We start from the raw sequence: 25,779 nt of genomic DNA on the forward strand, positions 1-25,779 counted from the left end.
CTAGTCCAACCCCCTGCAATGCAGGAATCTTAACTAAATCATACATGACAGATGGCTATCCAGCCTCTGCTTAGAAACCTCCAAGGATGGAGAGTCCACCGCTTCCTTAGGGAGTCCGTTCCACTGTTCTTATCCTTGGCTCTTGCCCTCAGAAAGTTTTTCCTGTTGAGTCAGAATCTCATTTCTTGTACTGTAACTTGAATCTATTGGTAACTTGAATCTATTGGAGGATGGATGGCGGCTAACAGATTGAGGTTGAATCAAGACAAGACAGAAGTACTGTTTGTGGGAGACAGGAGGCAGGCAGGTGTGGAGGATTCCCTGGCCCTGAATGGGGGTAACTGTGCCCCTGAAGGACCAGGTGTGCAGCCTGGGAGGCATTTTGGACTCACAGCTGTCCATGGAGGCGCAGGTCAATTCTGTGTCCAGGGCAGCTGTCTATCAGCTCCATCTGGTACGCAGGCTGAGACCCTACCTGCCTGCAGACTGTCTCGCCAGAGTGGTACATGCTCTGGTTATCTCCCGCTTGAACTACTGCAATGCGCTCTACGTGGGGCTACCTTTGAAGGTGACCCGGAAACTACAACTAATCCAGAATGCGGCAGCTAGACTGGTGACTGGGAGCGGCCGCCGAAACCACATAACACCGGTCTTGAAAGATCTACATTGGCTCCCAGTATGTTTCCGAGCACAGTTCAGAAGTGTTGGTGCTGACCTTTAAAGCCCTAAATGGCCTCGGTCCAGTATACCTGAAGAAGCGTCTCCACCCCCATCGTTCTGCCCGGACACTGAGGTCCAGTACCGAGGGCCTTCTGACGGTTCCCTCATTGCGAGAAGCCAAGTTGCAGGGAACCAGGCAGAGGGCCTTCTCGGTGGTGGCGCCTGCCCTGTGGAACGCCCTCCCAACAGATGTCAAAAAGGGAAAAAACTACTAGATTTTTAGAAGACATCTGAAGGCAGCCCTGTTTAGGGAGGCTTTTAATGTTTAATAGATTATTTTATTTCATTTTTCTGTTGTAAGCCGCCCAGAGTGGCTGGGGAAACCCAGCCAGATTGGGGGGGGGGTATAAATAATAAATTATTATTATTATTATTATTACTATTACTATTATTATTATTATTACTATTATTAGAGTTAAGGCACATTACTCTGTGGAAATGGGACGCAGGTGGCACTGTGGTCTAAGTCACTGAGGCTCTTGGGCTTGCCAGTCAGAAGGTTGGCAGTTCGAATCCCTGCAACGGGGTGATCTCCCGTTGCTCTGTCCCAGATTTTGCCAACCTAGCAGTTCAAAAGCACACCAGTGCAAGTAGATAAATAGGTACCGCTGCGGTGGGAAGGTAAACGGTGTTTCCGTGTGCTCTGGTTTCCGTCACGGTGTCCTGTTGCACCAGAAGCGGTTTAGTCATGCTGGCCATAGGACCTGGAAAGGCTGTATGCGGACAAACGCTGGCTCCCTTGGGGTGAGAGCGAGATGAGCACTGCAACCCCATAGTCGCCTTTGACTGGACTTAACTGTTCAGGGATCCTTTATCTTTTCATGCGTAAAAATTAACTCTGTGGGTCTGTGTCTAATATCAGGTGATAGTAGAATGAGTTCCAAAAAACAGGAGCTCAACATGTGTTTACATTCCACTGCCCTGACTTAGAAATGAGTCTCTTGCTTTTGCTGCTTCAGCTTTTGCTGTTCTAACATTATGCAGGTCTTCAGCTTTGTTAGGGCAAAATTCTGGGTGCGAGAATGCTCAGCCACCCAGCTCATCAGGCAAGGGCCTGTGGTCATTGCGGAGTATAAAAGGAAGGAGTCCAGCCACGATCCGGAGCAAACAGCAAGGTTTATTACTGCGCAGCAGGTTCAATGCCAGACTGAACACCGTGAACAGGGCTGCAAGAACTTTAAAAAGTTCCCACCACCATCCCATAATGCACATCGAAAGCATCATACATACATCACTTGTGACAGGGTAAAACGTCAGAAAAGGGGAAGGTGCAAGGGGCATTAGCATACAGGTAAACAGGAGGTAAACAGGATTAACATAAGGTAACAATGCACAATGTCCCAGGACATTGATAAGCAAGTACCAGTAAGTATCTGGGAGGGGATCCTTGAGTACCTGGCGGGGAAAAACAATGGATCCAGGTGTGAGTATTGCCTCTGGCTTCGGAGGGTCGGGAATGGCAGGAGATGGTACCTGAATGGATTATGGATATGCAGAGGAGCACCACCCTGGCTACCTGACCTCTTGCTTAAAGGATTATGGCTGTTCCCTGCATCCCTGAGAGCCCTTGGCCAGAGTAGCAGAAGGGGGTTTCATTTAGAAATAAAGATACACGGTATTCATTCATAAAGAAATATGGTTACATAGAGTCTCAGGCAACAGAGAAAGGGTAGGAAAGGGAGCCTTTATTACACAGGGCTTGATCTTGAGGGGTTCGTGTTGGTGCGATACTAGTGTTCTAAGCAAAAATCTGCTCTTATTCCCTTATGGGGTACACAAGAGCCTTATTGGGTTCTCCATCGGTCGGAGAATATATAACAGAGGCCAACCAGAGAAGTTTGAGAAGCAAAGCCTTTATTTGCTGTTGCAACAGGGTCCTTCCCCTCACGCAGGAGAACAAGGAAGGAACCCAGAACAAAAGAGAACCTCCACTTTTATCAGTTTCCCCATCACCAAGAAACGCCCCCAATACATCATTCCTACATCACAGCTATGTAATCAATGCCTCTCAAAAAAGGAGGGTTCAAGGTAGAAATCTGAGCACTTTTGACACCTCTCCTAGTCCTCCTATCACCCCTCCCAGGTGTGAATTCCTAAACACAAAGAGAAATTAACATTTTCATAAGAGTTGATCACTGTCTTTTGTTCAGAGGAGTCTTCCATTGTGAATGAGATACCATTGACAGGGAATTATGGCTCCCAAGTTGCTAGTCATGTGGAAATGTGTGCATATGCTGATCCTTAAGCCTTCCTTAAGGCAGGGTTGAGTCCAAGCGGGAGGGGTGCCGGGCCCGGGAGTGGAGCAGAGGCGAAGAAGGTGGTGTTGCGAGGGATTCTGGGTAACTGCAGCTGTCAGGTTCGGTCACCCCTCTCTGTTCATTAGTAATGGTGTCCTGCACCCCCCCCAATATTATTTTATAACACTAGAGTGGTGTTGTAGGATCAGACGGGGTCCCCTTGAGGGCATTTGTGCCAATCTTGATTCCCAAATGAAGCCTCGTTTGGGTGCCCCCTCCTATAAAATTCCCTAAGAAGCTTCATAGAAGCTCTTCTAAGCGTTCTCAAAGGAAGGAATCATAGATGTCTGCACCTCTACTTTAATTCCTGCTTGTATAGTTGTGCATTTATTTAGTCTATAAAATAGTATATTTTTATTTTTAAAAAAAATCAATTTACAAAACAAAGAAAATATTGTACAGATGAGTGGAGGCTGTGGAAGCTCAGACTCGAGCAGTGTATTAAATTTAATGAAATAAAATGAATGAATGAATCTATCTTGGGTATCCACTGCTGTTTCCTGGGAGATACGGTGCCCATTTCCGCCCTGTGGGCAAGAGGGGAGGAAATGGCTTCAAAAAAAACAGCCAGGAAGTCCCGCCTCCGGCTTTGGAAACGGCCCGTCTGCGCCTTTGAACTCGGTGGTAAGCAGCCCGGCCAGCTTCCTGCGCCTCCCCCGATCGCCTCCTGGGCTGGAGAAACGTGCTCGGAGGGCAGCTGCGTCCAGGTGAGCAGGAGGGGGGTGGCTTTATTTATTTGCAAAAAAATTAAAATGGAGATTTAATCCCAGGTGATGGAGCAAAGTTGCTGGAAGGGGGGAAAGACAGCCTCGTGCATTGCAGACCTGGTGCTATTGCACTTGCAAGGTCACCCACCCCACCGGTGATGATAAGGTTTAAAATGTTGCTGCTAAGATACCCCTTTAAAAGAAAAGAAAGGGGGGGGGGAAATCAGCTTTTTGCTCAGGTAGACTGTGCCTGAGGCGGGAAGCTCTCCTGCCTGGGCAGGCGAGATGGGCGCCTCCATTGCAAGCAGCGCTTGCCGGGCAGCGCGGGCGATGCAAAGCTGGGGGGCAACACCTCCCGCCGCAGCCGTCGCAGATCGCGGCCTCCTTGTCTTGCAAATGAAACAAAAGGGGACCAGGCGCCTCGTGGAACTGTTAAAAGAAGGAACAATGGCCTATAAAATGCTCCTCTTTCCATCCCCCCTCCCCAGTGACTCAAAGCCCCAAAGCTAAGTTGATTTCTTAACCCTCCCTGCCCCAAACCTGGACAGCAGAATAAAGATGCCTTCTCTACATGCCAAGGCATTTTCTCATAGATTTAGGACAAACTTTTTTCTTCCTGGCACTTAAAAAAAAATACTCAGTAGCTATCAGGAAGACAAAGGTTTTTGTGTGTGTTTTAATATTTTGTTGGAATCACCCAGAAAGGCTGGGGAAACCCACTCAGATGGGTGGCTTATTATTATTATTATTGTATTATTATTTATTTATTTATTTATTTATTTATTATTATTATTATTATGGTTTTCCACCTCCGCTTTTATTGTATTTTTTGGCCACAAAAACTGCTTCTACCCAGCTCAGTTTTTCCCAAGGGAGTTGCTTGCAGATCCTATTGCTTGCTAATGTTGCAAACTGAGATCAGGGCCAAATTCTGCTCTGGTTTGTGCAAGGAGATAAATGGGCCGATGGCAACTTTTTGCAGTGGCGACCCCAGTTTTACCTCCACCTGGGAGGTAGGTGGTTCCATCATCACCCACTGGGTGTCTTTCACAAGCCTTGGGGCCAGAGGCCAGGAGTGGGGTGTGGGGAGGGAGGGTGGCTGGTCAAGGGAGCAGGAGGCTGGCTCCAGAAAGCAAACAGGCCAGGATCACGTGCTTGGCTGCAGCAGACTCCTCTCCACACTCGCAGACAGTGCTGGCCTTGTGCAATGCGCCCATCTCCTCCTACGCATGGGGTGATCTGAACTCTGCCAATATTGCATGCCTCTTGTTTGCTTCCAACCTCGCTTCCTCTAGCCTGAAAACCGGGACACGAGAGCAAAGGAGGCTTATCAGGACAAGCTCTGCAGCGCTTGGATTTTGGGGGAATATACATCAGCATGACCAGCAGCTACCCTAAACCGGAGGAGAAGAACTTGCAGATCCTTCGGGATGCTGCCAATCGCCTTCGGATTCACTCCATCCGGGCCACCTGCGCTTCGAACTCTGGGTAATTCCACTGGGACCCTGTAATTTTTCTAATTATGGGAGATTTTGGGAGGTATCGAGGGCAGAAGCAATAGGGCAGAAGCAGGCTAGAGACCAGCAGTTGGAAGTCCTGGGGTGCAAGGAAGCGGACTTTCCATTACTTCCCTCCCTGGCATTTCCCCTTCTTTAGTTCCTATGGGTCTCCTCTGGAGGAAGGAAGGGGGAGCCAGCTGTGAGCTACCTAACCTGTAGAGAGGACCTCTCCCCACTCGTAGCTGGAATTGCATGTCAGTTTCCTTTTTTTTCTCTCTGGGAAAACATTATTCTTTTGGAATACTGGATGTGACCCTAAGAAGAGCATACTGGATCAGGCCAATCGTCTAGTCCAGGCATATCCAACAGGTAGATCGCAATCTACTGGCAGAGTGTTCCTGGTAGATCCTGGTAGATCTCTGTCCCCACAGTGATTTTTTTTAAAAAACTTTCCCATTCCCAAAAAAGATAATCAACTAAAAAGAAGCTCAACAACTTTGACTTCCTAAACAAAGCTCACAACTTGTCCAACTACCAGTTTTTTTAATATGTACTGTGAGTAGATCGCAGTCTGTTGGGAGTTGGACGTCCCTGGTCTAGTCCATCATCCTGCTCTCACAGTGGCCAGCCAGTTGCAAACGGGAAAACCAGCAATCAGGATTCTCCCCACCCTGTGCTTCTCAGCAGCTGGCATTCAGAAGCATTGCTGCTTCTGACCGTGGAAGGCAGAGCATACTAGTAGCCCTCGATAGCCCTCTCCGCTATGAATTGGTCCAGTCCTCTTTTGAAGCCATCTAGATTGGTGGCCATCACTGCCTCCTGCGGAAGGGAGTTCCATAGTTTAACTCGGCGTGAAGAAGGACTTTCTTGTGTCTGTCCTGAATCTTCCAACGCTCACCTTCTCCTGTCTTAAGATATTTTTGCTCCCTTTTGGGGGGAGGTCATGGGGCGAACTATTCACACCCCTTGCTTGGGCTTCTTTTTATTCAGCCTAGGATCTGGGTTTCACTGCAGTTAGGTAAAGGTAAAGGGGCCCCTGACCATCAGGTCCAGTCGTGTCCGACTCTCGGGTTGTGGCGCTCATCTCGCTCTATAGGCCGAGGGAGCCGGCGTTTGTCCGCAGACAGCTTCCGGGTCATGTGGCCAGCATGACAAAGCTGCTTCTGGCAAACCAGAACAGTGCACGGAAACGCCGTTTACCTTCCCGCCGGAGCGGTCCCTATTTATCTACTTGCACTTTGATGTGCTTTCGAACTGCTAGGTGGGCAGGAGCTGGGACCGAACAACGGGAGCTCACCCCATTGCAGGGATTCGAAACACCGACCTTCTGATCAGCAAGCCCTAGACTCTGGTTTAACCCACAGCACCACCTGGGTCCCATATTCTCCACTGCAGTTACTTGGGGGTTAAAGCCTTGGGGTTAAAGATCAGCTTTCTTTTATTGGGGTCCTGTTGATCGCTTGCAACCTGGGGCTTGGCATTCACTATGCTTAGGGTGCAGGCCAAGTCCTTGCTACGCCACGGACTGACTTGGGCTGGTTCCCCTGATCACGGCCGCCATTGGCCTTTGACCAGCGAGGCTTCTCCCTCCTCCTTCCTGCCGCTGCCAAATCGTCACCGTTTGCCTCTTGCCCTCTTGTTGCAGCCACCCCACCTCCTGCTGCAGTGCGGCCGAGATCATGTCTGCGCTCTTCTTCCACACCATGCGCTACAAGCCGGACGAGCCCGGACACCGCAGCAACGACCGCTTTGTGCTCTCCAAGGTGAGGAGTCTCTGATCCTGGCCTCTCCTTCGCCCGCTGGGTGCTCCTCCAGATGTCTTGGACAACAGTTCCCATGGGGGGGGGAAAAAGATCGAAATGAGCAATGTGCTGGACGAGGCTGGTGGGAATTATAGTCCAAGACATCTTGAGGGGCGCCCAGCGGACAAAAGCTGACCCTGGCGCCGTCCAGGGACCAGAGTGAGATAGCTGCAAGCAGCTCCCCTCTCTCACCACCCCAAAGCAGAGTCAACAGTGTGATGCAGCAGCTAAAAAAGCCAATGCAATTCTGGGCTGCATCAATAGGAGTATAGCATCTAGATCTAGGGAAGTAATAGTGCCACTGTATTCTGCTCTGGTCAGACCTCACCTGGAGTACTGTGTCCAGTTCTGGGCACCACAGTTCAAGAAGGATACTGACAAGCTGGAACGTGTCCAGAAGAGGGCAACCAAAATGGTCAAAGGCCTGGAAACGATGCCTTATGAGGAACGGCTTAGAGAGCTGGATATGTTTAGCCTGGAGAAGAGAAGGTTAAGGGGTGATATGATAGCCATGTTCAAATATATAAAAGGATGTCATATAGAGGAGGGAGAAAGGTTGTTTTCTGCTGCTCCAGAGAAGCGGACACGGAGCAATGGATTCAAACTACAAGAAAGTAGATTCCACCTAAACATTAGGAAGAACTTCCTGACAGTAAGAGCTGTTCGGCAGTGGAATTTGCTGCCAAGGAGTGTGGTGGAGTCTCCTTCTTTGGAGGTCTTTAAGCAGAGGCTTGACAGCCATCTGTCAAGAATGCTTTGATGGTGTTTCCTGCTTGGCAGGGGGTTGGACTGGATGGCCCTTGTGGTCTCTTCCAACTCTATGATTCTATGAATGCCCAAGGGGATCCCTGGGTTCACCTGCGATTCCTTGCCCTTTGAACAGCTTGACCACCATGGCTCTGGTCTTCCCCTTCTGCTGCCTCTCTTGACGCGGCTCCTCCCCTTTGTTTATTCATTAATTTTCATTTATTAAATTTGTCCGCTGCTTTTCATCTTTAGATCTCGGGGCGGTTCACACCGTCATAATGCGATACGAAAAAAACCCCAACGCATTATGACGGTTGCAGGGAGGAGGTTCCTTCCCCCGGGCAAAGGGTGACCCCTGCTTCTGCTGTGCTTCCCCACCCCTCCACAGGGTCACGCGGCTCCTGTTCTCTACGCTGCCTGGGCTGAGGCCGGCTACCTCAACGAGTCCGATCTGCTGAAACTGAGGAAAATCGACTGTGACCTGGAAGGCCACCCAACCCCGGTAAGTGCTTCCCTTCGTACGGCTCTGGCTCTCGGTAGTCCATGCTGCGTAATGGACGCAGTGCTAGAAATTCGCCAGGTGCCAGGCACGTTTTCCAACTGTGGAGATCTCTGGCCCCTCCTTGAGCCAGGTGAGCAGAAGAGCTTAGTTATTGAATGCATAGCCTTTTCCTCCAAGGAATACATGGCTCAACCCCCCTCCTCAGTTAATCCCCACAACGACCCTGTGAGGTAGGATACGAGGTTCAATCTGTGTGTTGGTGGGGGTTGTTGCTGGCGGAGGGGCCAGGAAAGCGCCTTGTGTGGGAAGAGCTTGCGCCCTGATCCAGAACAGTTTGGGAACGAAGGATCAGGACCTTGTGGGGCTAATTGGTTTGCGATGGTATCCTCACCCCACATTCCTTGCACTCTTTCTCCCGGGCTTACAGAGGCTGCCTTTTGTGGATGTGGCCACCGGCTCGTTGGGACAAGGCCTGGGAGCTGCCTGCGGAATGGCCTACACTGGGAAGTACTTTGACAAAGCCAGGTGAGGGACTTACTGGGGAAACTGGGAAGACCCACCCGGCTGGAGTAAGCAGCTGGCGTAATTGATATAAACTGTGCTCCAATGGATACAGCTCCCATCAGTCATATACAGTGGTCCCTTGGTTCTCAAACTTAATCCCTTTCGGAAGTCTGTTCCGAAACCAAAGCGTTCCAAAACCAAGACACGCTTTCCCATAGAAAGTAATGCAAAACGGATTAATCTGTTTCAGACTTTTAAAAACAACCCCTAAAACAGCAGTTTAGCATGAATTTTACTCTCTAATGAGACCGTTGATCCACAAAATGAAAGCAATAATCAATGTGCTGTACTATAAAATATATACAACCGTATTGTAGATGATTAAAATTAAAATTATTTTTTTTTCTTACTTGCTCTGATGATAGTCATTGTTTGGAGGGGGGACTTTTATCCATTTCCGCAGTCACACAATCAATCAATCAATCAATCAATCAGCTGAACTGGGTTCCACACAGTCCCAAAAACAAATCAACTGAAAAAGCCTCAAAAACAAAAACGCAAAATAAATAGCAAAACCAAAAGTGCCAAATACAGTGGTACCTTGGTTCTCGAACTTAATCCGTTCCGGAAGTCCGTTTCACTTTCAAAATGTTTAAAAACCAAGGCGCAGCTTCTGATTGGTGCAGGCGCCCCGGAAACAATAGCCGACAGCTGCATCGGACATTCAGCTTCCAAAAAACATTCAAAAACTAGAACACTTACTTCCCGGTTTTCGGCATTTGGGAACCAAGGCGTTTGAGAACCAAGGTACCACTGTATTCTGTTGCTTTCATATCATAGAATCGTAGAGTTTGAAGGGACCCCGAGGGTCGTCTAGCCCAACCCCTTGCAATGCGGGAATATTTATGGGCTGTAGTGAAACAAAATTTCCTTTATTCCTCTTGCGTGAGACCTTTTGGGGGCATAAAGCTACGGGTAAGTGCGCATACGGGCGAGGCTCCATTTACGCAAGGTTGGCGTTCTGAACCCCCGCACACGTCAGCGAAATCGTGTAAGGGGGGGAGTCGCCTGCCAGCTCAACAGAGCGCCGCTGACGCACGGGGGGGGGGGGGGGAGCTGGCGCAAGCCAGAGGCATAACGGGGCTTTCTGGCTCACAGCTGACGCTCGGGAAAGCACAACAGCAGCTGAAGAGATCTCCCCAAAACCCGAAGATGGTGTCCCCTTGTGAGACGGAGGGTGCTTGGGCTCATCGGGTCTCTCTCCCCACGACCGGGTTTTTGGGGGCTGCACATATGCATGGTCGTGTCTGAATTATAATAATTATTATTATTTATTACTTATACCCTGCTCATCTGGCTGGTTTTCCCCAGCCACTCTGGGCGGCTTGAACACCTGTCAATGGGGGATGGCTGTATTCCTAACGCACATAGATTATAACTCTAGCAAAAGGTCCCAAACCTCTTAGTAGCTTGCAAAGGGAGACACACACCTTGTGGCACAAAGAAAAGCAAACTGTTTCCTCCTCTTGTTTTGGCAGTGTTTGGCAGGAGGGAACGACGAAGGATGGGTTTGTGGGAAGAACCTCTCTTCCTTCTCTCTCTCTCTCTCTTTTTGGGAAATAATTTTTATTTGGTTTCACAAATTCATTCACACAAGTAGTATTATTACAGAGATTAAAATTTGCACAAGATTCTTCCGAATCACAAGACTTCCCTCCTCCCCTCTGTGGGTTCTTTAAATAACTTTTTTAAAAAAACTGCATATTACCGGTATAAGTCCATCTAATTTACCATCCTCCATTATATCCAAAATCTTTGTATCATGGCAAGAGTTATTTGAAGCCTGCCAAAGAGCTCAAGTGTTTACAGTGGTCTTTCAAGCACGTTCTATATATGTCCCATTCTTTGTTGAAATTTTGACCTTCCTGATTTCTGATTTTCCCGGTTAATCTTGCCATCTCTGCGTAGTCCGAGAATTTCATCTGCCAGGACCTCTCTCCCTTCTCACCTCTTTCATAATAACATTAATTTTGTGATTTATATCCTCGCTTCCTTGGGCCCTGACCTGCCTCCCTCTTCCCCCAGTTACCGCGTCTACTGCCTGCTGGGCGACGGCGAGAGCTCGGAGGGCTCGGTGTGGGAAGCTCTGGCCTTTGGCTCCCAGTACCAGCTGGATAACCTGGTGGCCATCTTCGATGTCAACCGGCTGGGGCAAAGCGAGGCCGCCCCCCTGCGCCACGACATGGAGGTCTACCGCAAACGCTGCGAGGCCTTTGGGTGAGTAAGCGCCGCCGGCTGCTTCTGCCTTCGAACCTCCTCTTTGCGGCAACGGCAGACTTCCTTCTCCCGGCCGCCCTTCCAAAGCAAAATTTTGCTTGTGAATTTTTTATTGGTAGGAAATGGTTTGGAAAGAAAACTCCGGTTGTCCTCGGTATCGCTTGATAAGAAAAGAAACCGATGCATATTCTGCCAATTTTTAAGAGAACATGTTTTGATACTATACTGAAAAGTTTAATAAAAGTTTCTTTGATTGCCTTTGACTCTTGAAGATTAAGATAGAAGGTTGATAGAATATAAAAGTTTGTGCTTGTGTGTTTCTTTTTTTCTTCTTGTTTTCCCTCCCCACCTTTCTTTCTTTCTTTCTTTATTTTCTTCTCTTGCGACATTAGCTTTGTTTGGTTTGAATTGTACTACATCTTGAAAACCTTTAATAATCAATAATAATAATAATAATAATAATAATAATAATAATAATAATAAAGAATCCTCCTGTCACACTTGGCGGCTAACAGATTGAGGTTGAATCCTGACAAGACAGAAGTACTGTTTGTGGGGGACAGGAGGCGGGCAGGTGTGGAGGACTCCCTGGTCCTGAATGGGGTAACTGTGCCCCTGAAAGACCAGGTGCGCAGCCTGGGAGTCATTTTGGACTCACAGCTGTCCGTGGAGGCACAGGTTAATTCTGTGTCCAGGGTGGCTGTCTACCAGCTCCATCTGGTACGCAGGCTGAGACCCTCCCTGCCCACAGACTGTCTCACCAGAGTGGTGCATGCTCTAGTTATCTCCCGCTTGGACTACTGCAATGCGCTCTACGTGGGGCAACCTTTGAAGGTGACCCGGAAACTACAATTAATCCAGAATGCGGCAGCTAGACTGGTGACTGGGAGCGGCCACCGAGACCACATAACACCGGTCTTGAAAGACCTACATTGGCTCCCAATAAGTTTCCGAGCACAGTTCAAAGTGTTGGTGCTGACCTTTAAAGCCCTAAATGGCCTTGGTCCAGTATACCTGAAAGAGCATCTCCACCCCCATCGTTCAGCCCGGACACTGAGGTCCAGCTCCAAGGGCCTTCTGGCGGTTCCCTCACTGTGAGAAGCAAGTTGCAGGGAACCAGGCAGAGGGCCTTCTCGGTAGTGGCACCCGCCCTGTGGAACACCCTCCCATCAGAGGTCAGAGAGATAAACAACTATCTGATGTTTAGAAGACATCTGAATGCAGCCGTTTAGGGAAGCTTTTAATATTTGATGAATTATTATATTTTAATATTTTGCTCTAAGTGACCCAGAGTGGCTGGGGAAACCCAGCCAGATGGGCGGTTGGCCGGATCCGGAAGCCGAGCTCTCCTTAAGTCAGCCGTTCCCAAAAGGTGTGGCAGGAGAAGATAGTAGTAATAATAATAATAATAATGATTATAATTATTACTATCTTGTACTGCCACACCTTTTGGGAACCGTTGACAAGGAGAGCTCGGCTTCTGGATCCGGCCTACGGCCCTTTTTGCCCGGCATCCTGTTCTTGCAGTCACCAACCAGATGGGAAGCCTAAAACCGACCTCCTCCCCTCCTCCTTCCAGGTGGAATACATACGTAGTAGATGGGCATAAGGTGGAGGAGTTGTGCGAAGCCCTGTGGCAAGCCAGCCAGCAGAAGGGGAAGCCCACCGCCATTGTGGCCAAGACCTTCAAAGGGCGAGGAATTGCAGGTGAGCCTGTGGCCCTTTTTGTCCTGCGGGGGGTGAAGGAGGGGACCTGCTTGCGGAAGTCATTCTGGTCCCTGGACAGTGCCTGGGTCAGCCTTCGCCCTATCAGCACCCTTCCAGGTGTCTTGGACTACAACTCCCATCATTCCTGACCAATGCAGTGTGACTGTTCCTCAGTTTGATCTTTTTTTTACATAGTGGTATTTTATGTATTGTTACTTCTATTGATTATGATCCAGTAATGCTTTTTTGTAATCACCGAGAGTGATTTCCTGCTGATTAATTACCTGTTTTTATTTTAAGACTTAACTTTGTTGTGTAATATTATATATTAAATGCATTGTGGACCCTTACAATATTTGATGGAAGTTGCTTGTTTTAAAGTCATATTTTTATAATGATTTATTTGCTGGTTTTTTTTGAATAATTTTTATTAATTTTGCATTGGAACATATAAAATCACATCATTATTATCCAGTTTACTTCTTTGGCTCTTTAGAGCCTATCGACTTCCTTCCCTCCCACCTCTTGGCTTTCAAAAGTAACCTTTATATCACAGCATTTTATATATCTTCCAGTTCTAATATAACTCATTGCAAAATACCTCAAAATTTAAATGAATGTAGAAAGGTAAAAAAAATCCTCCTTACAAGTCTTCAGATAACCCTACTAGTGCTGTTCATTGCTTAATTTGCTTACAATGGCCTTTTATTTTATTTTTTTGCATCGTTGTAGGATGTGTCGGTCTTTGTTGTATGTTTCGCTGTTTCTGCGATTTGCAAACTGACTTCTCTATAGCAATGCAGAAAGTATTGGAAAATTTTATATATATATATATATATATATATATATATATATATATATATATAATAAGAATAATATTGGAGAAAACTGGATATTGAAACCTGCTTAACCTAAATCATATATCCCAGTTTTACAGCGGCCCTTTAAAGTACGCTTCACGCAGAGTATACGCAGTCAGAAGTTGACCTGGCTAAGAAAACACCACCAAGAGCGTAGGGAATTATCTCCCTTAAATGAAACCCCTTACTAGCTCTACGCTTGTAAAAGCATACAGAAGAAAATACACACTGTTGGGTTTCTTTAACTGAAAAACAAACTGACTCTAAAGAGACTTTAAACCAAAGATAAATGCTTTCTCTCTTAGCAACATTCCAACCTTCAACCCATTCCAAACCTCCCACAAACTCCCACATAACTCCCATTAAACTACCCAAGAATTAACAGCAAACTAGCTTTATAACTAAGCAACTCTCATACTAAGATTCAACTAAGGAATCTCTTAAACTGAGAGTCTCTCTTACTAAGATTCAACTTGGAATCTCTTAAACTGAGAACAACTGAGAGAGTGATCTACTTAGAGATGAATCAAACTGAAAGATCTAACTAAGAGATACAGAAGGCTTTCTGGCAGAGCCTTATATACAAGAAGCAGAGCCCACGCCTGTGAGCAATTAACAGAAACACTGGCACCTGTTTCTCTTAGACAGTATTTACATTAGACCGGCTCTAAAGTAACTTGACTATTTAAAAAAATCCAACAGAAAGGGGGCGTACAAAATAAGAGTGAAATGCCATGGAAAAACAATGACGGGAGTTGTCGTTTAAAACACCTGGAGGGCGCCAGGTTGGCAAAGGCTGACTCCCCGAGTGTTCTCTTGCCTCAGGTGTGGAGGATGCGGACAATTGGCATGGGAAGCCCATGCCCAAGGAGAAAATGGAGTCCATCATCAACGCTCTCCAGGGCCAAATGCCGGCCAGTAAAGTTTACAGCATCCTGCCGCCGGCCGGGGACGTCTCCCTGGTCACTACGGAGGAGATCAAGATGCCTTCGCCACCCGCTTTCAAAATAGGAGAAAAGGTACTGCCGGGGCAGACGATTAGAATTATAGAACTACTAGCTGGCCCTGCACGCATTGCTGTGCGTTAGTCTGTGAAATGGAGGGTAATAGCCCCCCTTCAGATCCCCCTGAGCCTCAGAGTCCCCCTGAGTTGAGGTGAGATATTGTGGAGAGGGCAGGTTTCATCCCTGTGTCTCCCCCCACCCTGTTCTGACCCATTACTTATCCCTGCCCTCTATTCGCCCCCCCCCACCCTTACTTCCACTTGGCCTAGTCTGGAAAGCGGCCTAGTCTGTCTGATAATGGCCGCCTTGGTGATTTCAGTTGCTTGATTGATGATATCATTTGGTTTGTGGGTGTGGCTTAGATTTCACAGGAAGGGAGGGGGTGTACTGTGGGAGGAATTCCACTTGAGGGCGCTGTTTGAGTTGGTGGAAAACCAGGTCTGTACCTGCGCAGGTGTGCTATTTGAGGGATTTTTGCCCCCAACAACGCGCGGGGAGTGGCCTGGATCGTTGTGTCAAAAATTCAGGACGATCGGTCAAGCGGTTACGGAGAAAAGTGGAACCTGGATTTTCACGATTTTTACATTTATATATATATAGATTCAGCACTTCCTTGCCGTCTAACTCCACAATTCTGCAGTTACAAAAAGTGCCCTTTCCTCACAGGAAAACGCCTCTCTACCTGCTGAGAGCAGGTGTGTGCCTTGATGGCGGAAGGCGGGTGCCTTTGAGGGGCCTCTAACCTGCTTAACCTCCTCCTGTTCCTCTCCCCCCCCCCCAGATGGCCACTCGCAAGGCCTATGGCTTAGCCCTGGCCAAGCTGGGCAGTGCCAGCCCTCGTGTGGTGGCCCTGGATGGCGACACGAAGAACTCGACGTTTGCCGAGCTGTTCAAGCAAGCCCACCCGGAGCGCTTCATCGAGTGCTTCATCGCCGAGCAGAACATGGTGAGCCTGCCGGGGGAAGTGGGTCTCCGGGCGGGGGAAGAGCGCGGGGGCCGACACCTTTATTTCTTCACCCTTGAAGAAGGCGGGTGACAGCATTGAAACACATGGAGATCCAGCTCTGAGGGCCTTGCAGCAGTTCCCCCACGGCAAAAAGCGAAGTTACAGGGCCTTCTTGGTAGTGGCACCTGCTCTATGTATAATGCCTTCCCATCAGATGTCTAGGAGATAAATAACTATGTAAATTTTAGAAGACATCTGAAGGCAGCCCTGTAGAGGGAAGTTTTTAATGGTTGCTGTTTAACAGTGTTGTTAATGGGTGGCATATAAGTAATGAATTATTATTTTATTATTTTATTATATCCTGCCCATCTGGCTAGGTTTATAGCATTAAAAACAATTCCAAACAACATAGAGCCACAGAAGCAAGGTCAGGGCAAAGAGGTGCTCCTTCAGCAGCCTCCAGAAGCTGTGCAGGGATGGTGCCAGGCTCACCTCTGTGGGGAGGGAGTTGCGCAGCTTCGGGGCCACCACAGAGAAGACCCTCCTCAAGGTTGCCACTACCCTGAGCCTCGTGAAGGCGGAGGAACTACCAAGAGGGCCCCTTCCGCCAAACTCCGCACCTGAGAGGGTCTGTAGGGAAGGAGGCGGCCTTTCAGATATATGGGGCCTGAGGGGTTTAGGGCTTCCAACACCAGCCTGAGACCCCTGAATGGGGCATGGAAACAAATTGACAATAAATTCCATTGGAAGCTGCCCAGAGTGGCTGGGGCAACCCAGTCAGATAGACAGAGTACAAGTAAAATAAATACTGTATATACTCGAGTATAAGGCGACCTTTTCAGCACATTTTTTGTGTGCTGAAAACGCCCCCCCCGGCTTATACTTGAGTGAGAGTCCCCAGCAGAGGCTGTCGGAGGTAAACACGGTTTTGACAATGAGTCCGCAAGTGACTGTGGAGGCCAATTCTGGATCCACACGTCCTTCCACAGTGGAGACGTTGGTTTCCGGGCGAGAGTTGATCACGGTGTGGATTTGCCAAAGGTGCCTTCCTCTTAGCACGTTTCCCCCTTGCGTCCTGAGTTCGAGTGTCTTCAAAGCCCATGACACCTTTGATAAAGGCTGTTTTCCAATTGGAGCGCTTGCAGGCCAGTGTTTCCCAGTTGTCGGTGTTCATACTACATTTTTTAAAGATTTGCTTTGAGAGAGTCTTTGAACCTCTTTTGTTGACCACCAGCTTTACGCTTTCCATTTTTAAGTTGGGAATAGAGTAGTTGCTTTGGAAGACGATCCTCAGGCATCCGCACAACATGACCAGTCCAACAAAGTTGATGTTGAAGAATCATTGCTTCAACACTGGCGATCTTTGCTTCTTCCAGTACACTGGCATTAGTTCACCTGTCTTCCCAAGTTACTACTACTCTTATATTACTTCCGCTACTGCTGCTAACCTTGTTTTGCGCTGTGCAGGTCAGTGTGGCCCTTGGCTGTGCCGCCCGCAACCGCATGATCCCCTTTGCCAGCTCCTTTGCGGCGTTCTTCACCCGGGCGTTCGATCACATCCGGATGGCGGCCATATCCCACGCCAACATCAAGCTGTGTGGGTCCCACTGTGGGGTTTCTATCGGTATGTATGGGGCCTGATGCGCAAGGCCCGCTTGCCTTACTCATAATACTTACGGCCTTCCTTGCCTCGGAGGAGCTTGAGGGGGGCATACGCGTTTATTTCCTCTCCCCACCGTTTGTCATTACAACAACCTTGCGAGGTAGGTGAGGTTGAGAGACAGTTCCTGGCCCACCATCGCCCGGCGAGCTTCATGGCTGAGCGTGGTCAGACTTTGGCATGCTAGCCCACGGGTCAGCAAACTCTTTCAGCAGGGGGCCGGTCCACTGTCCCTCAGACCTTGTGGGGGGCTGGACTATATTTTGGGGAAAAAGAAGAAAAACGAATTCCTATGCCCCACAAATAACCCAGAGATGCATTTTAAATAAAAGGACACATTCTACTCGTGCAAAAACACGCTGATTCCCGGACCGTCTGCGTGCTGGATTTAGACGGCAATTGGGCCGGATCTGGCCCCCGGGCCTTAGTTTGCCTACCCATGCGCTAGCCCATGGCAACTGGCAGCTCAGGAGCTGCATGCGGCCCCCGGACTCACATTATGCGGCCCCCGGTGCCCCATTCCTCCACCCAAGCAAGAGTTCCTTCTTTCCATCCTGTTAATTTTCTCGAATTTTCCCCTTTTAAAGTGCGTCCCCTTCTACCTCTGTAGTTTCAGAAAAGCACAGGGGCAGAAATTAATTTGCTGTAAATAAACTGATCTTGCTTATCAGTGACTAGCTGTTGAGGGGGGAAGCGTCTCATAGCAGGAGGCTTCTGTCCTGTGCTCTCCCCTGTTTCGTGTTTTTTTAAAAAAAATATATCCTGGGTCGGCAAACTGATTTGTTTGCATTTTCCTGTAAAAAACATCAGGAGGGCACCATTGCCCTGAAAGTACATACTGTATATTCCTGTGTATAAGACTACTTTTTAACCCAGGAAAATATTCTCAAAAGTCAGGGGGCGTCTTATACGCTGGGTCGTATTTTTTATACGGCGAGTATATCCCAAACTCTATATTTTAACTGGAAAAGTTGGGGGTCGTCTTATACACCCAGTCGTCTTATATGCCGGAATATACGGCATATAAATGGATGCACTGCTCGATTGCAGAAAAATATAAAGCAACAAAATTATCCATCGGAAAAATTGGGAACAGTAGTTTAAGATTTTCAGCAGTCAGAATAGCAGCAGAACAAAACTCACATCGACTTTCTGAGCACCTGAATAGGCTTGCCTAAAGAAAATTGGTTTTAGCAGCCACCAAAAAAAGAGAACAGAGAAACCGCCTGCCTGACATCTATAGGCAGGGAGTTCCAAAGTGTATGTGTTCCTGCACTAAAGTATCTTCCTATTACAAATGCAGAATTGGTATTACGCGGCACCTGTATGACTGCCAGTTCCACTGATCAAATTGGGGGCATCTCTGGGGTATAATGTTAAGTTTTGTACAACAGAAAAAATAGATGATAATAATAATAATAATAATAATAATAATAATAATAATACCCCACCCATCTGCCTGGCTTTCCCCAGCCACTCTGGGCGGCCTCCAACAAAGTATTCAAAATACGTTAAAACATCAGTCATTAAAAACTTTCCTAAACAGGGCTGCCTTCAGATGTCTTCCAAAAGGTTGTTTATTTCCTTGACATCTGATGGGAGGGCGTGCCACAGGGAGGGTGCCACCACCGAGAAGGCCCTCTGTCTGGTTCCCCGTAACTTCACTTTTCGCAGGGAGGGAACTGCCAGAAGGCCCTCGGAGCTGCACCTCAGTGTCCGGGCCGAACGAAGGGGGTGGAGACGCTCCTTCAGGTCCAAAGTTGTTAAAAGTAGGGTGGGGTGGCGTTTCTGGCCGATTTCCTGGTTGCTTCTGTCTCCATCTCCTCTTCTTGGCTGTGAAGATTAAGCTGTTGTTACCTTTGTATCCTGCTTCCCTCCCCCCCAGGGGTCCAAGACTCTGTACGTTGTCATCTCCCCCCCAACTCCCCCTTTATCTTCACAACGGTCCTGCGAGGTAGGTTAGGCTGAGAGTTGCCAAACTCTACCTGCTCAGAGTGTTTTTTGTGGTTGATAATCCGACTTGACTCATTGCCTCTCCTGGTTTGTATTTTGCTTTGAACTAATCTGGAGTGGAGCAGAGGAATTAAAGCGCTGGGGTGGGGTGGGGGCCTAACTCCTGCTCTCCCGGCATGTTAACACACCACCTTGGGGGGAGGCGCGCTGCGGATGCTACACTTTGCTTGTGTTCTGCTTCAGGTGCTCAAGGCTGTGTATGCCGTCTGAGGCTCACAACAGCCCTGTGATGTAGGCTGGGATGGTGTTTTGAGACAGGAAGAGCGTTTCTCTGCACGACCAGCTCACAAGCCTTCGAAAGCGATTAACAGGATTTAAACCATAAGATTAAAAACTCCCTTTTTAATAATAAAGTGTCCTAGGCAGAAAATAGTAAAAAGTGCTACAGATAGTGCTACAGATATATTTCACAGATTGGACTCCCCCCCCCCTGCTGCTTTTAAATGGCACGTGACAAGGTGACTTGAGGATCGAAATGCATGACAAAATATTTGTGTGTGTGTTGTGTTTGAAGGTGAGCATCTATTTTGAATTCAGAAAGGGCCCAGGGTTCAATCTCAATTAATTTTTATTGCTTTTCAAAAAAAAATCACTTAATTTGACACCACATTAATTCAGATTTAATACAAATTTAAAAGTGACTTCCCACCCCTCCACCTCGATGTTCTACTTCCCACCCTTGTTAGCTGCTCAACACTACGTACATTTCCAAATTACATGTAATTATTTCTTTCTTTATGCCCTCCCTTTGCCCCTGACGAGACTCGCGGTGGCTTTCAGATAAGGACGAACCAATAAGAACAATTTTTTTAAAAAATAATTGCACACTGATAGAATTAAAACAAAATACATGTATAAAAATCCATTAAAAGCACACAGATAATGACAACAGGAACACCATGGCGCCAGAAGGAGCCAGTTTCCAAAAGGCTGTTGGGACAAGGAGGTTTCCGCCTGCCGCCAGAAGGACAGGAAGGAAGAAGCCTGTCTAACTTCTCCAGGGAAGGATTCCCAGAGTCTGGGAGCAGCCATTGTGGATCAGAGAGCCCTAGAGTTGGAAGGGACCCCAAGGGTCATCTAGCTCAACCCCCTGCAACGCAGAATCACAGCTAAGGATGGGCCACTGGCCTTAATCCAACACACTCGTGTTTTTAAGCCCTGGAGAGCAGCTGCCAGTCAGAGGAGACAATACTGAGTAGATGGAGCTTTGGTCTGATCCACTGTGAGCCAGATTCCAGTGTTCCTTCCCTCTCCTCCTCTTCTGGGCTTCCGTTCTGTCCTAAACAAGCCAGCTCTGAGAATGGACTGAGGTCTGTATCCTGATTCTCCTTCTGGGGTTGCTTGATTACAGTGGAACCTCGGTTCTCGAACGTCTCCCTTGTTGAACAGTTCGGAACCCGAACGCCGAAAAACTGGAAGCAATTGCTTCCGTTTTCGAACACGCTTCGGGAGTTGGAACGGCTTCCGAGGCGCGTGTCTCCATTTTTTCAATGGATTTTGCCGACCACCCTTTGATCTTCGGTTTTTGAACGTTTCAGAAGTCGAATGCTCTTCCGGAACAGATTACGTTTAAAAACCGAGGTTCCCCTGTACTTGGTTGAGCAGCCATGTACTAAATCCGAGTGGATGTACAGAGCCAGAGGCTTGGGCTGCATTGCACAATTTGCGCAGAAGCGTAAGGTTGGAAGGGAACCCCAGTGCCATCTAGTCCAACCCCCTGCAGTGCAAGAATCATAGCACCAGGAGGCGCTGTTGTGGTTGCCTTTCCCTCCCTTGGCATGGCATGGACTCCTGAGTTTCCTCTGGCGTGCGGCTGGAGGGTCACGCTTTCCCCGCTGCCTCCCCAGGTGAGGACGGACCTTCTCAGATGGCCTTGGAGGACATTGCCATGTTCAGGACCATTCCGGGCTGCACCGTCTTCTACCCGAGCGACGCTGTGTCCACTGAGCATGCTGTCCTTCTGGCTGCAAACACAAAGGTACGGGGGGCTGCCTACGTCCGGTCAAAACATTATCGCTGGCCTGGGGGGAAGGAGAAGGGGAAATCACAGCGCTCCGAAATCCCGATTTACAGTGGTCCCTTGGTTCTCAAACGCCTTGGAACGCAAACACTACAAACATGGAAGTAAGCATTCCAGTTTGCGAACCTTTTTTGGAAGCCGAACATGCTCCGTTTTGAGTGCCACACTTCTGTTTTGAGTGTTCCGCTGGGGTCTGTCCGTTTTTGCTATTTATTTTGCGTTTTTGTTTTTGCGGCTTTTTGTTTTGTTTTTGTGACTGTGTGGAACCCAGTTCAGCTACTGATGGATTGATTGTGTGACTGCAGTACATTGTTTATTGCTTTCATTTTGTGGATCGATGGTCTCGTTAGATAGTAAAAGCCATGTTTAAATTGCTGTTTTAGGGGTTGTTTTTGAAAGTCTGGAACGGATTAATCCGTTTTGCATTACTTTCTATGGGAAAGCATGCCTTGGTTCAAGAACGCTTTGGTTTAAGAACAGACTTCCGGAACGGATTAAGTTTGAGAACCAAGGGACCCCTGTATCGCCATTGGTACCTTCTGACAAGTGCTTCAAGTGTTGGCTGCCACAAAGCACATTGTGCAAAGCAGGGGTCTTTTTCAGCCAAGGGCCGCATTCCTTTCTGGGGCAGATTTCCGGGGGCCACATGCCGGTTGTGGGCAGGGCTGGAAGTGCAAGTGGATGGAGCAAGGGATGTTAATTTTGCTACCCAGGGCAGCAAGAGGCACGATCAGAGTTCAGGAACGCATCCCAGCCAGGCAAAAGCACATGGCAATGCTTGAAGGGCCGCATTTGGCCCCGAGCCTCCCCACTCCTACAATGAAGCCACAACAGCTGCCAGGGTGGAGGTTGCACGGTAACATTACAGGGCATGTGTAAACACAAAGTGGGAGTCCTGCTGCCCCCCTTTTGTTGAAATGTGATCTTTGCTCCTTCAGGGGATATGCTTCATTCGAACTAGCCGCCCAGAGACTCCCGTCCTCTACTCTCAGGAAGAAAAGTTCGGGATTGGCCACGCCAAGGTAAAGGGGTGATTTAATTTTTCATCAATTTTGTCATCTGCATCCCAGGGGGGATGAGTCGTGCCGAACAGGACCCTCGTCAGCTTTCGTCCCTCAATTTAAAAGCTGCTCTGCCCCATTTTGATTTTAAGCACCAACCGTCTGGTTCAAGTGGAGCTCATCCTTTGGTGCTGGCCCTGCTTGCCCCAGAATATTGCCCAGTGCCTAACAAAATTCAAACCCCTCTTCTCCAAACCGTTGTCTCATTCACACATGGACACCACATAGCTGCACCGGTCCAGAATCATGGAATTGTAGAATTGGAAGGGACCCAGGGGGTCATCTAGTCCCACCCCCTGCAAGGCTAACTGAATTTTAGAGGTGATATTGTTGCAGGCAGCATAGGAATTAATTGGTGGGGCATTGTTTCCCCATGTTCTAGGGCAGGGTTTCCCAAACTTGGGCCTCTAGATGTTTTTGGACTACAACTCCCATCGTCCCTAGCTAACAGGGCCAGCGGTCAGGGATGATGGGAATTGTAGTTGAAAAACAGCTGCAGACCCAAGTTGGGGAAACACTGTTCTTAGCACCAAGGCTGCAACAAATAGATCTTCTGAAGCCAAAGCCCAAAAATGTCAATAATAATAATAATAATAATAATAATAATAATAATAATAATAATAATAATATATTATTATTATTTATACTCCGCCCATCTGGCTGGGCGGCTTCCAACAGAAAAATGAAATAAAATAATCTATTAAACCTTAAAAGCCTCCCTAAACAGGGCTGCCTTCAGATGTCTTCTAAAAATCTGGTAGCTGTTTTTCTCTGACATCTGATGGGAGAGCGTTCCACAGGGCAGGCGCCACCACCGAGAAGGCCCTCTGCCTGGTTCCCTGCAACTTGGCTTCTCGCAACGAGGGAACCGCCAGAAGGCCCTCGGTGCTGGACCTCAGTGTCCGGGCTGGACGCTGGGGGTGGAGACGCTCCTTCAGGTATACTGGACAGAGGCAATTTAGGGCTTTAAAGGTCAGCACCAACACTTTGAACTGTGCTCGGAAACGTACTGGGAGCCAATGTAGATCTTTCAAGACCGGTGTTATGTGGTCTCGGCGGTTGCTTCCCAGTCACCAGTCTAGCTGCCGCATTCTGGAATTAATTGTAGTTTCTGGGTCACCTTCAAAGGTAGCCCCAGGTAGAGTGCATTGCAGTAGTCCATATGCCAGACCAAAAAGAGTCTGCAGGAATACTTGAATTACAGAGTTCTGCATGTGTGAACCACTAGTTCACCAACCTTCTGCCTTCCAGATGTTTTGGACTCAAACTCCCATCAGCCCTAGTCGGCATGACCAATAGCCAGGAATGATGGGAGTTGCAGTCCAAATACCTGCAGGGCTAAAGCTTAGCCACCCCTGCCTTGGGATACAGTAGTTCTAGTTTGTTGGCTGACAAATCATTTTCCGTGTCCCTATAGGTTGTGCGTAAGAATGATGCGGACAAGGTGACTGTCATCGGGGCAGGAGTCACCCTCCACGAGGCCCTCACGGCTGCTGACGAACTGGCCAAGCAAGGTAATCGGAACGGTAGAGTCGGATGGGAATCCATGATTCATCTAGTTCTGGGGTCGGCAACCTAAGGCCCATGGGCCACAAGCGGCCCATGGGGGTTGTTTAACCGGCCCATGGACCCCCGCCGCCCGCTCGGTTGGCTCCCATGCGCCGTGCTAAACCTGCACAGAGCAGAGCGGGGACCGCCTTCTGCGATGCTGGCCAGCTTCCCATTGGCTGCAAGAAGCTCCTGCAGCCAATGGGAAGCTGCGCACGCCTCCTCCGCGCCGGAAGGAGTGCTGGAAACAGTGTTTGCACGTGTGTGCGCACTCCGGCCCATTGCGGCGTCTGCGGGACCGTGAACCGGCCCAAGCCACAAAAACTTTGCCGACCCCTGATCTAGGCCAACCCACCTGCGATGCAGGAAAAACGGGCGGCTACAGGTCTCGCGGGCGGTTTGGGGTGTTGATGGCATCTCTCCTTTCCGCCCTGCCCCAAATGCCTTCTGTCCTCTGCTCCTTCCCACAAGCCTTTTGCTTCCTCTTTAGGCACCCACATCCGGGTCATCGACCCCTTTACAATCAAGCCCTTAGATGCCGCCACCATCATCTCCAACGCCCGAGCCACCGGAGGCCGCATCATCACCGTGGAGGACCACTACAAAGAGGGTAAGCGGGTTGCGCCTGTGGAGCAAGGCACCTGGGAATGGCACATTTCCCATCCCTTTCTGGCGCATTTCTTGACTTCTTCCTGCCTCCCTCCTTCAACGGTTGCGGGCTCTGGATATCGATTCCTCCCTCTCTCTTTCTAGGAGGTCTTGGCGAGGCTGTGGCGGCAGCTGTCTCCGGAGAACCCGGCATCTTGGTCCAGAGCCTGGCTGTGTCGGGCGTGCCTCGCAGCGGGAAGCCCAGCGAGCTCATGGACGCGTTTGGGATCAACGCCAAGCATATCGTGGCCGCCGTGAAGAGCACTTTTGCCAACTGATTCCCCTCGTCTGCCTTGAGATCGGTGGGGAGGCCGGTGGAGTTTTGAGAGAGGCGTTTCTGAAGGGCAAAAAGTGTCTCCCCAAACAAACCCTTGTCTGACTTCTTCCCAGTTTTGACAGACATGCTGCTAGCATTCCCTTTTGACCTTGTGCTGAGAGAGAACGGAGCTTTTAGCTGACCAAGTGACAGTCCTGTCCCCCTTCCGCCTCCATCACCAAGCCATTCTATGCGCTCTCAAACTTCTCTCACATCACCAAGGCCCAAAGAGTGTCCCAGTCGTCATATTGGAACAATAAATAGTGCTTGTCTTACTTGAACCTTTCTACCCTTGTGCCTGACGCCTAACTTCTGTGGCTTTTATTTTCTCAAGCCTGACATTCCACGGGCAGATTGGGTAGAATTTCCTACCAGGAAAGGTTACTGACACATGAGGTAAATGTTGACTGCGGAAACGCATATAGCTCTGACAAAAAAGCTCCGCTTACGAATTCTGTTGTCTTAGTCGGAAACGGAAGGGGCCGTTTCCCTGTTTTTCCCTGTACTGTAACTGCCATCCACAAACAGTGTTCACCCAGCGAGTCAATAAAAAACAAAAGTTCTCACCTGTTGGCTTCGTGAATTGCTTGGTATCCCTGCCGTAAGGGGCAGCTCTGAGGGATTTCTTTCAATAAAACACACCACTGTGACATTTAAGACCCCATCACTTGGCTGCAAAATGGAGTCTGCAGGCTTTTTTTTAAAAAAAAAAAAATTATGAAAGGTTTTTTTGATACAAAATAGAAAAAAAATTTTTTTACATAGCCAATACAAATAAAAAAACAACAAGGAAAAAAAACCACAGGAAAAAAGAAAACACTTCAAGAAAAAAAGAAAGATATAAAAAAGAAAAAAAAGAAACATTCTAATTTATAATCCATGATTATAATCAATTCCGACTTCCCCGACCCCTCTTTTCCGAGCCCCTTTTTATCCCCAAA

The 25,779-nt window shown here is 48.4% G+C and overlaps 1 protein-coding gene across 1 annotated transcript; it reads left to right on the forward strand.

Moving 5' to 3' along the window:
- Window positions 1-3,625: 3,625 nt before the first annotated feature.
- LOC118090287 (transketolase-like protein 2) lies at window positions 3,626-25,404 on the forward strand. Its single transcript, XM_060277553.1, has 15 exons — window positions 3,626-3,724; window positions 5,020-5,212; window positions 6,869-6,986; window positions 8,161-8,274; window positions 8,702-8,799; window positions 10,864-11,055; window positions 12,635-12,762; window positions 14,448-14,641; window positions 15,408-15,572; window positions 17,040-17,196; window positions 21,093-21,223; window positions 22,204-22,287; window positions 23,744-23,840; window positions 24,365-24,484; window positions 24,628-25,404. The coding sequence occupies exons 2-15, from the start codon at window positions 5,103-5,105 to the stop codon at window positions 24,798-24,800; spliced, it is 1,881 nt and encodes a 626-aa protein (XP_060133536.1). The 5' UTR covers window positions 3,626-3,724; window positions 5,020-5,102; the 3' UTR covers window positions 24,801-25,404.
- The last annotated feature ends 375 nt before the right edge of the window (window positions 25,405-25,779 follow it).

Source organism: Zootoca vivipara, chromosome 8 (assembly GCF_963506605.1).
Source record: "Zootoca vivipara chromosome 8, rZooViv1.1, whole genome shotgun sequence".
Lineage (NCBI taxonomy): Eukaryota > Metazoa > Chordata > Lepidosauria > Squamata > Lacertidae > Zootoca > Zootoca vivipara.

What these genes read in the sequence shown, in the direction of transcription:
- LOC118090287 (XM_060277553.1), top strand. Translation starts at nt 5,103, where the DNA reads ATGACCAGCAGCTACCCTAAACCGGAGGAGAAGAACTTGCAGATCCTT. An exon ending in ACCTGCGCTTCGAACTCTGG is followed by an intron (nt 5,213 to 6,868) that starts GTAATTCCACTG and finishes CTCTTGTTGCAG; the next exon opens with CCACCCCACCTCCTGCTGCA. An exon ending in CCACTGTGGGGTTTCTATCG is followed by an intron (nt 17,197 to 21,092) that starts GTATGTATGGGG and finishes CTGCCTCCCCAG; the next exon opens with GTGAGGACGGACCTTCTCAG.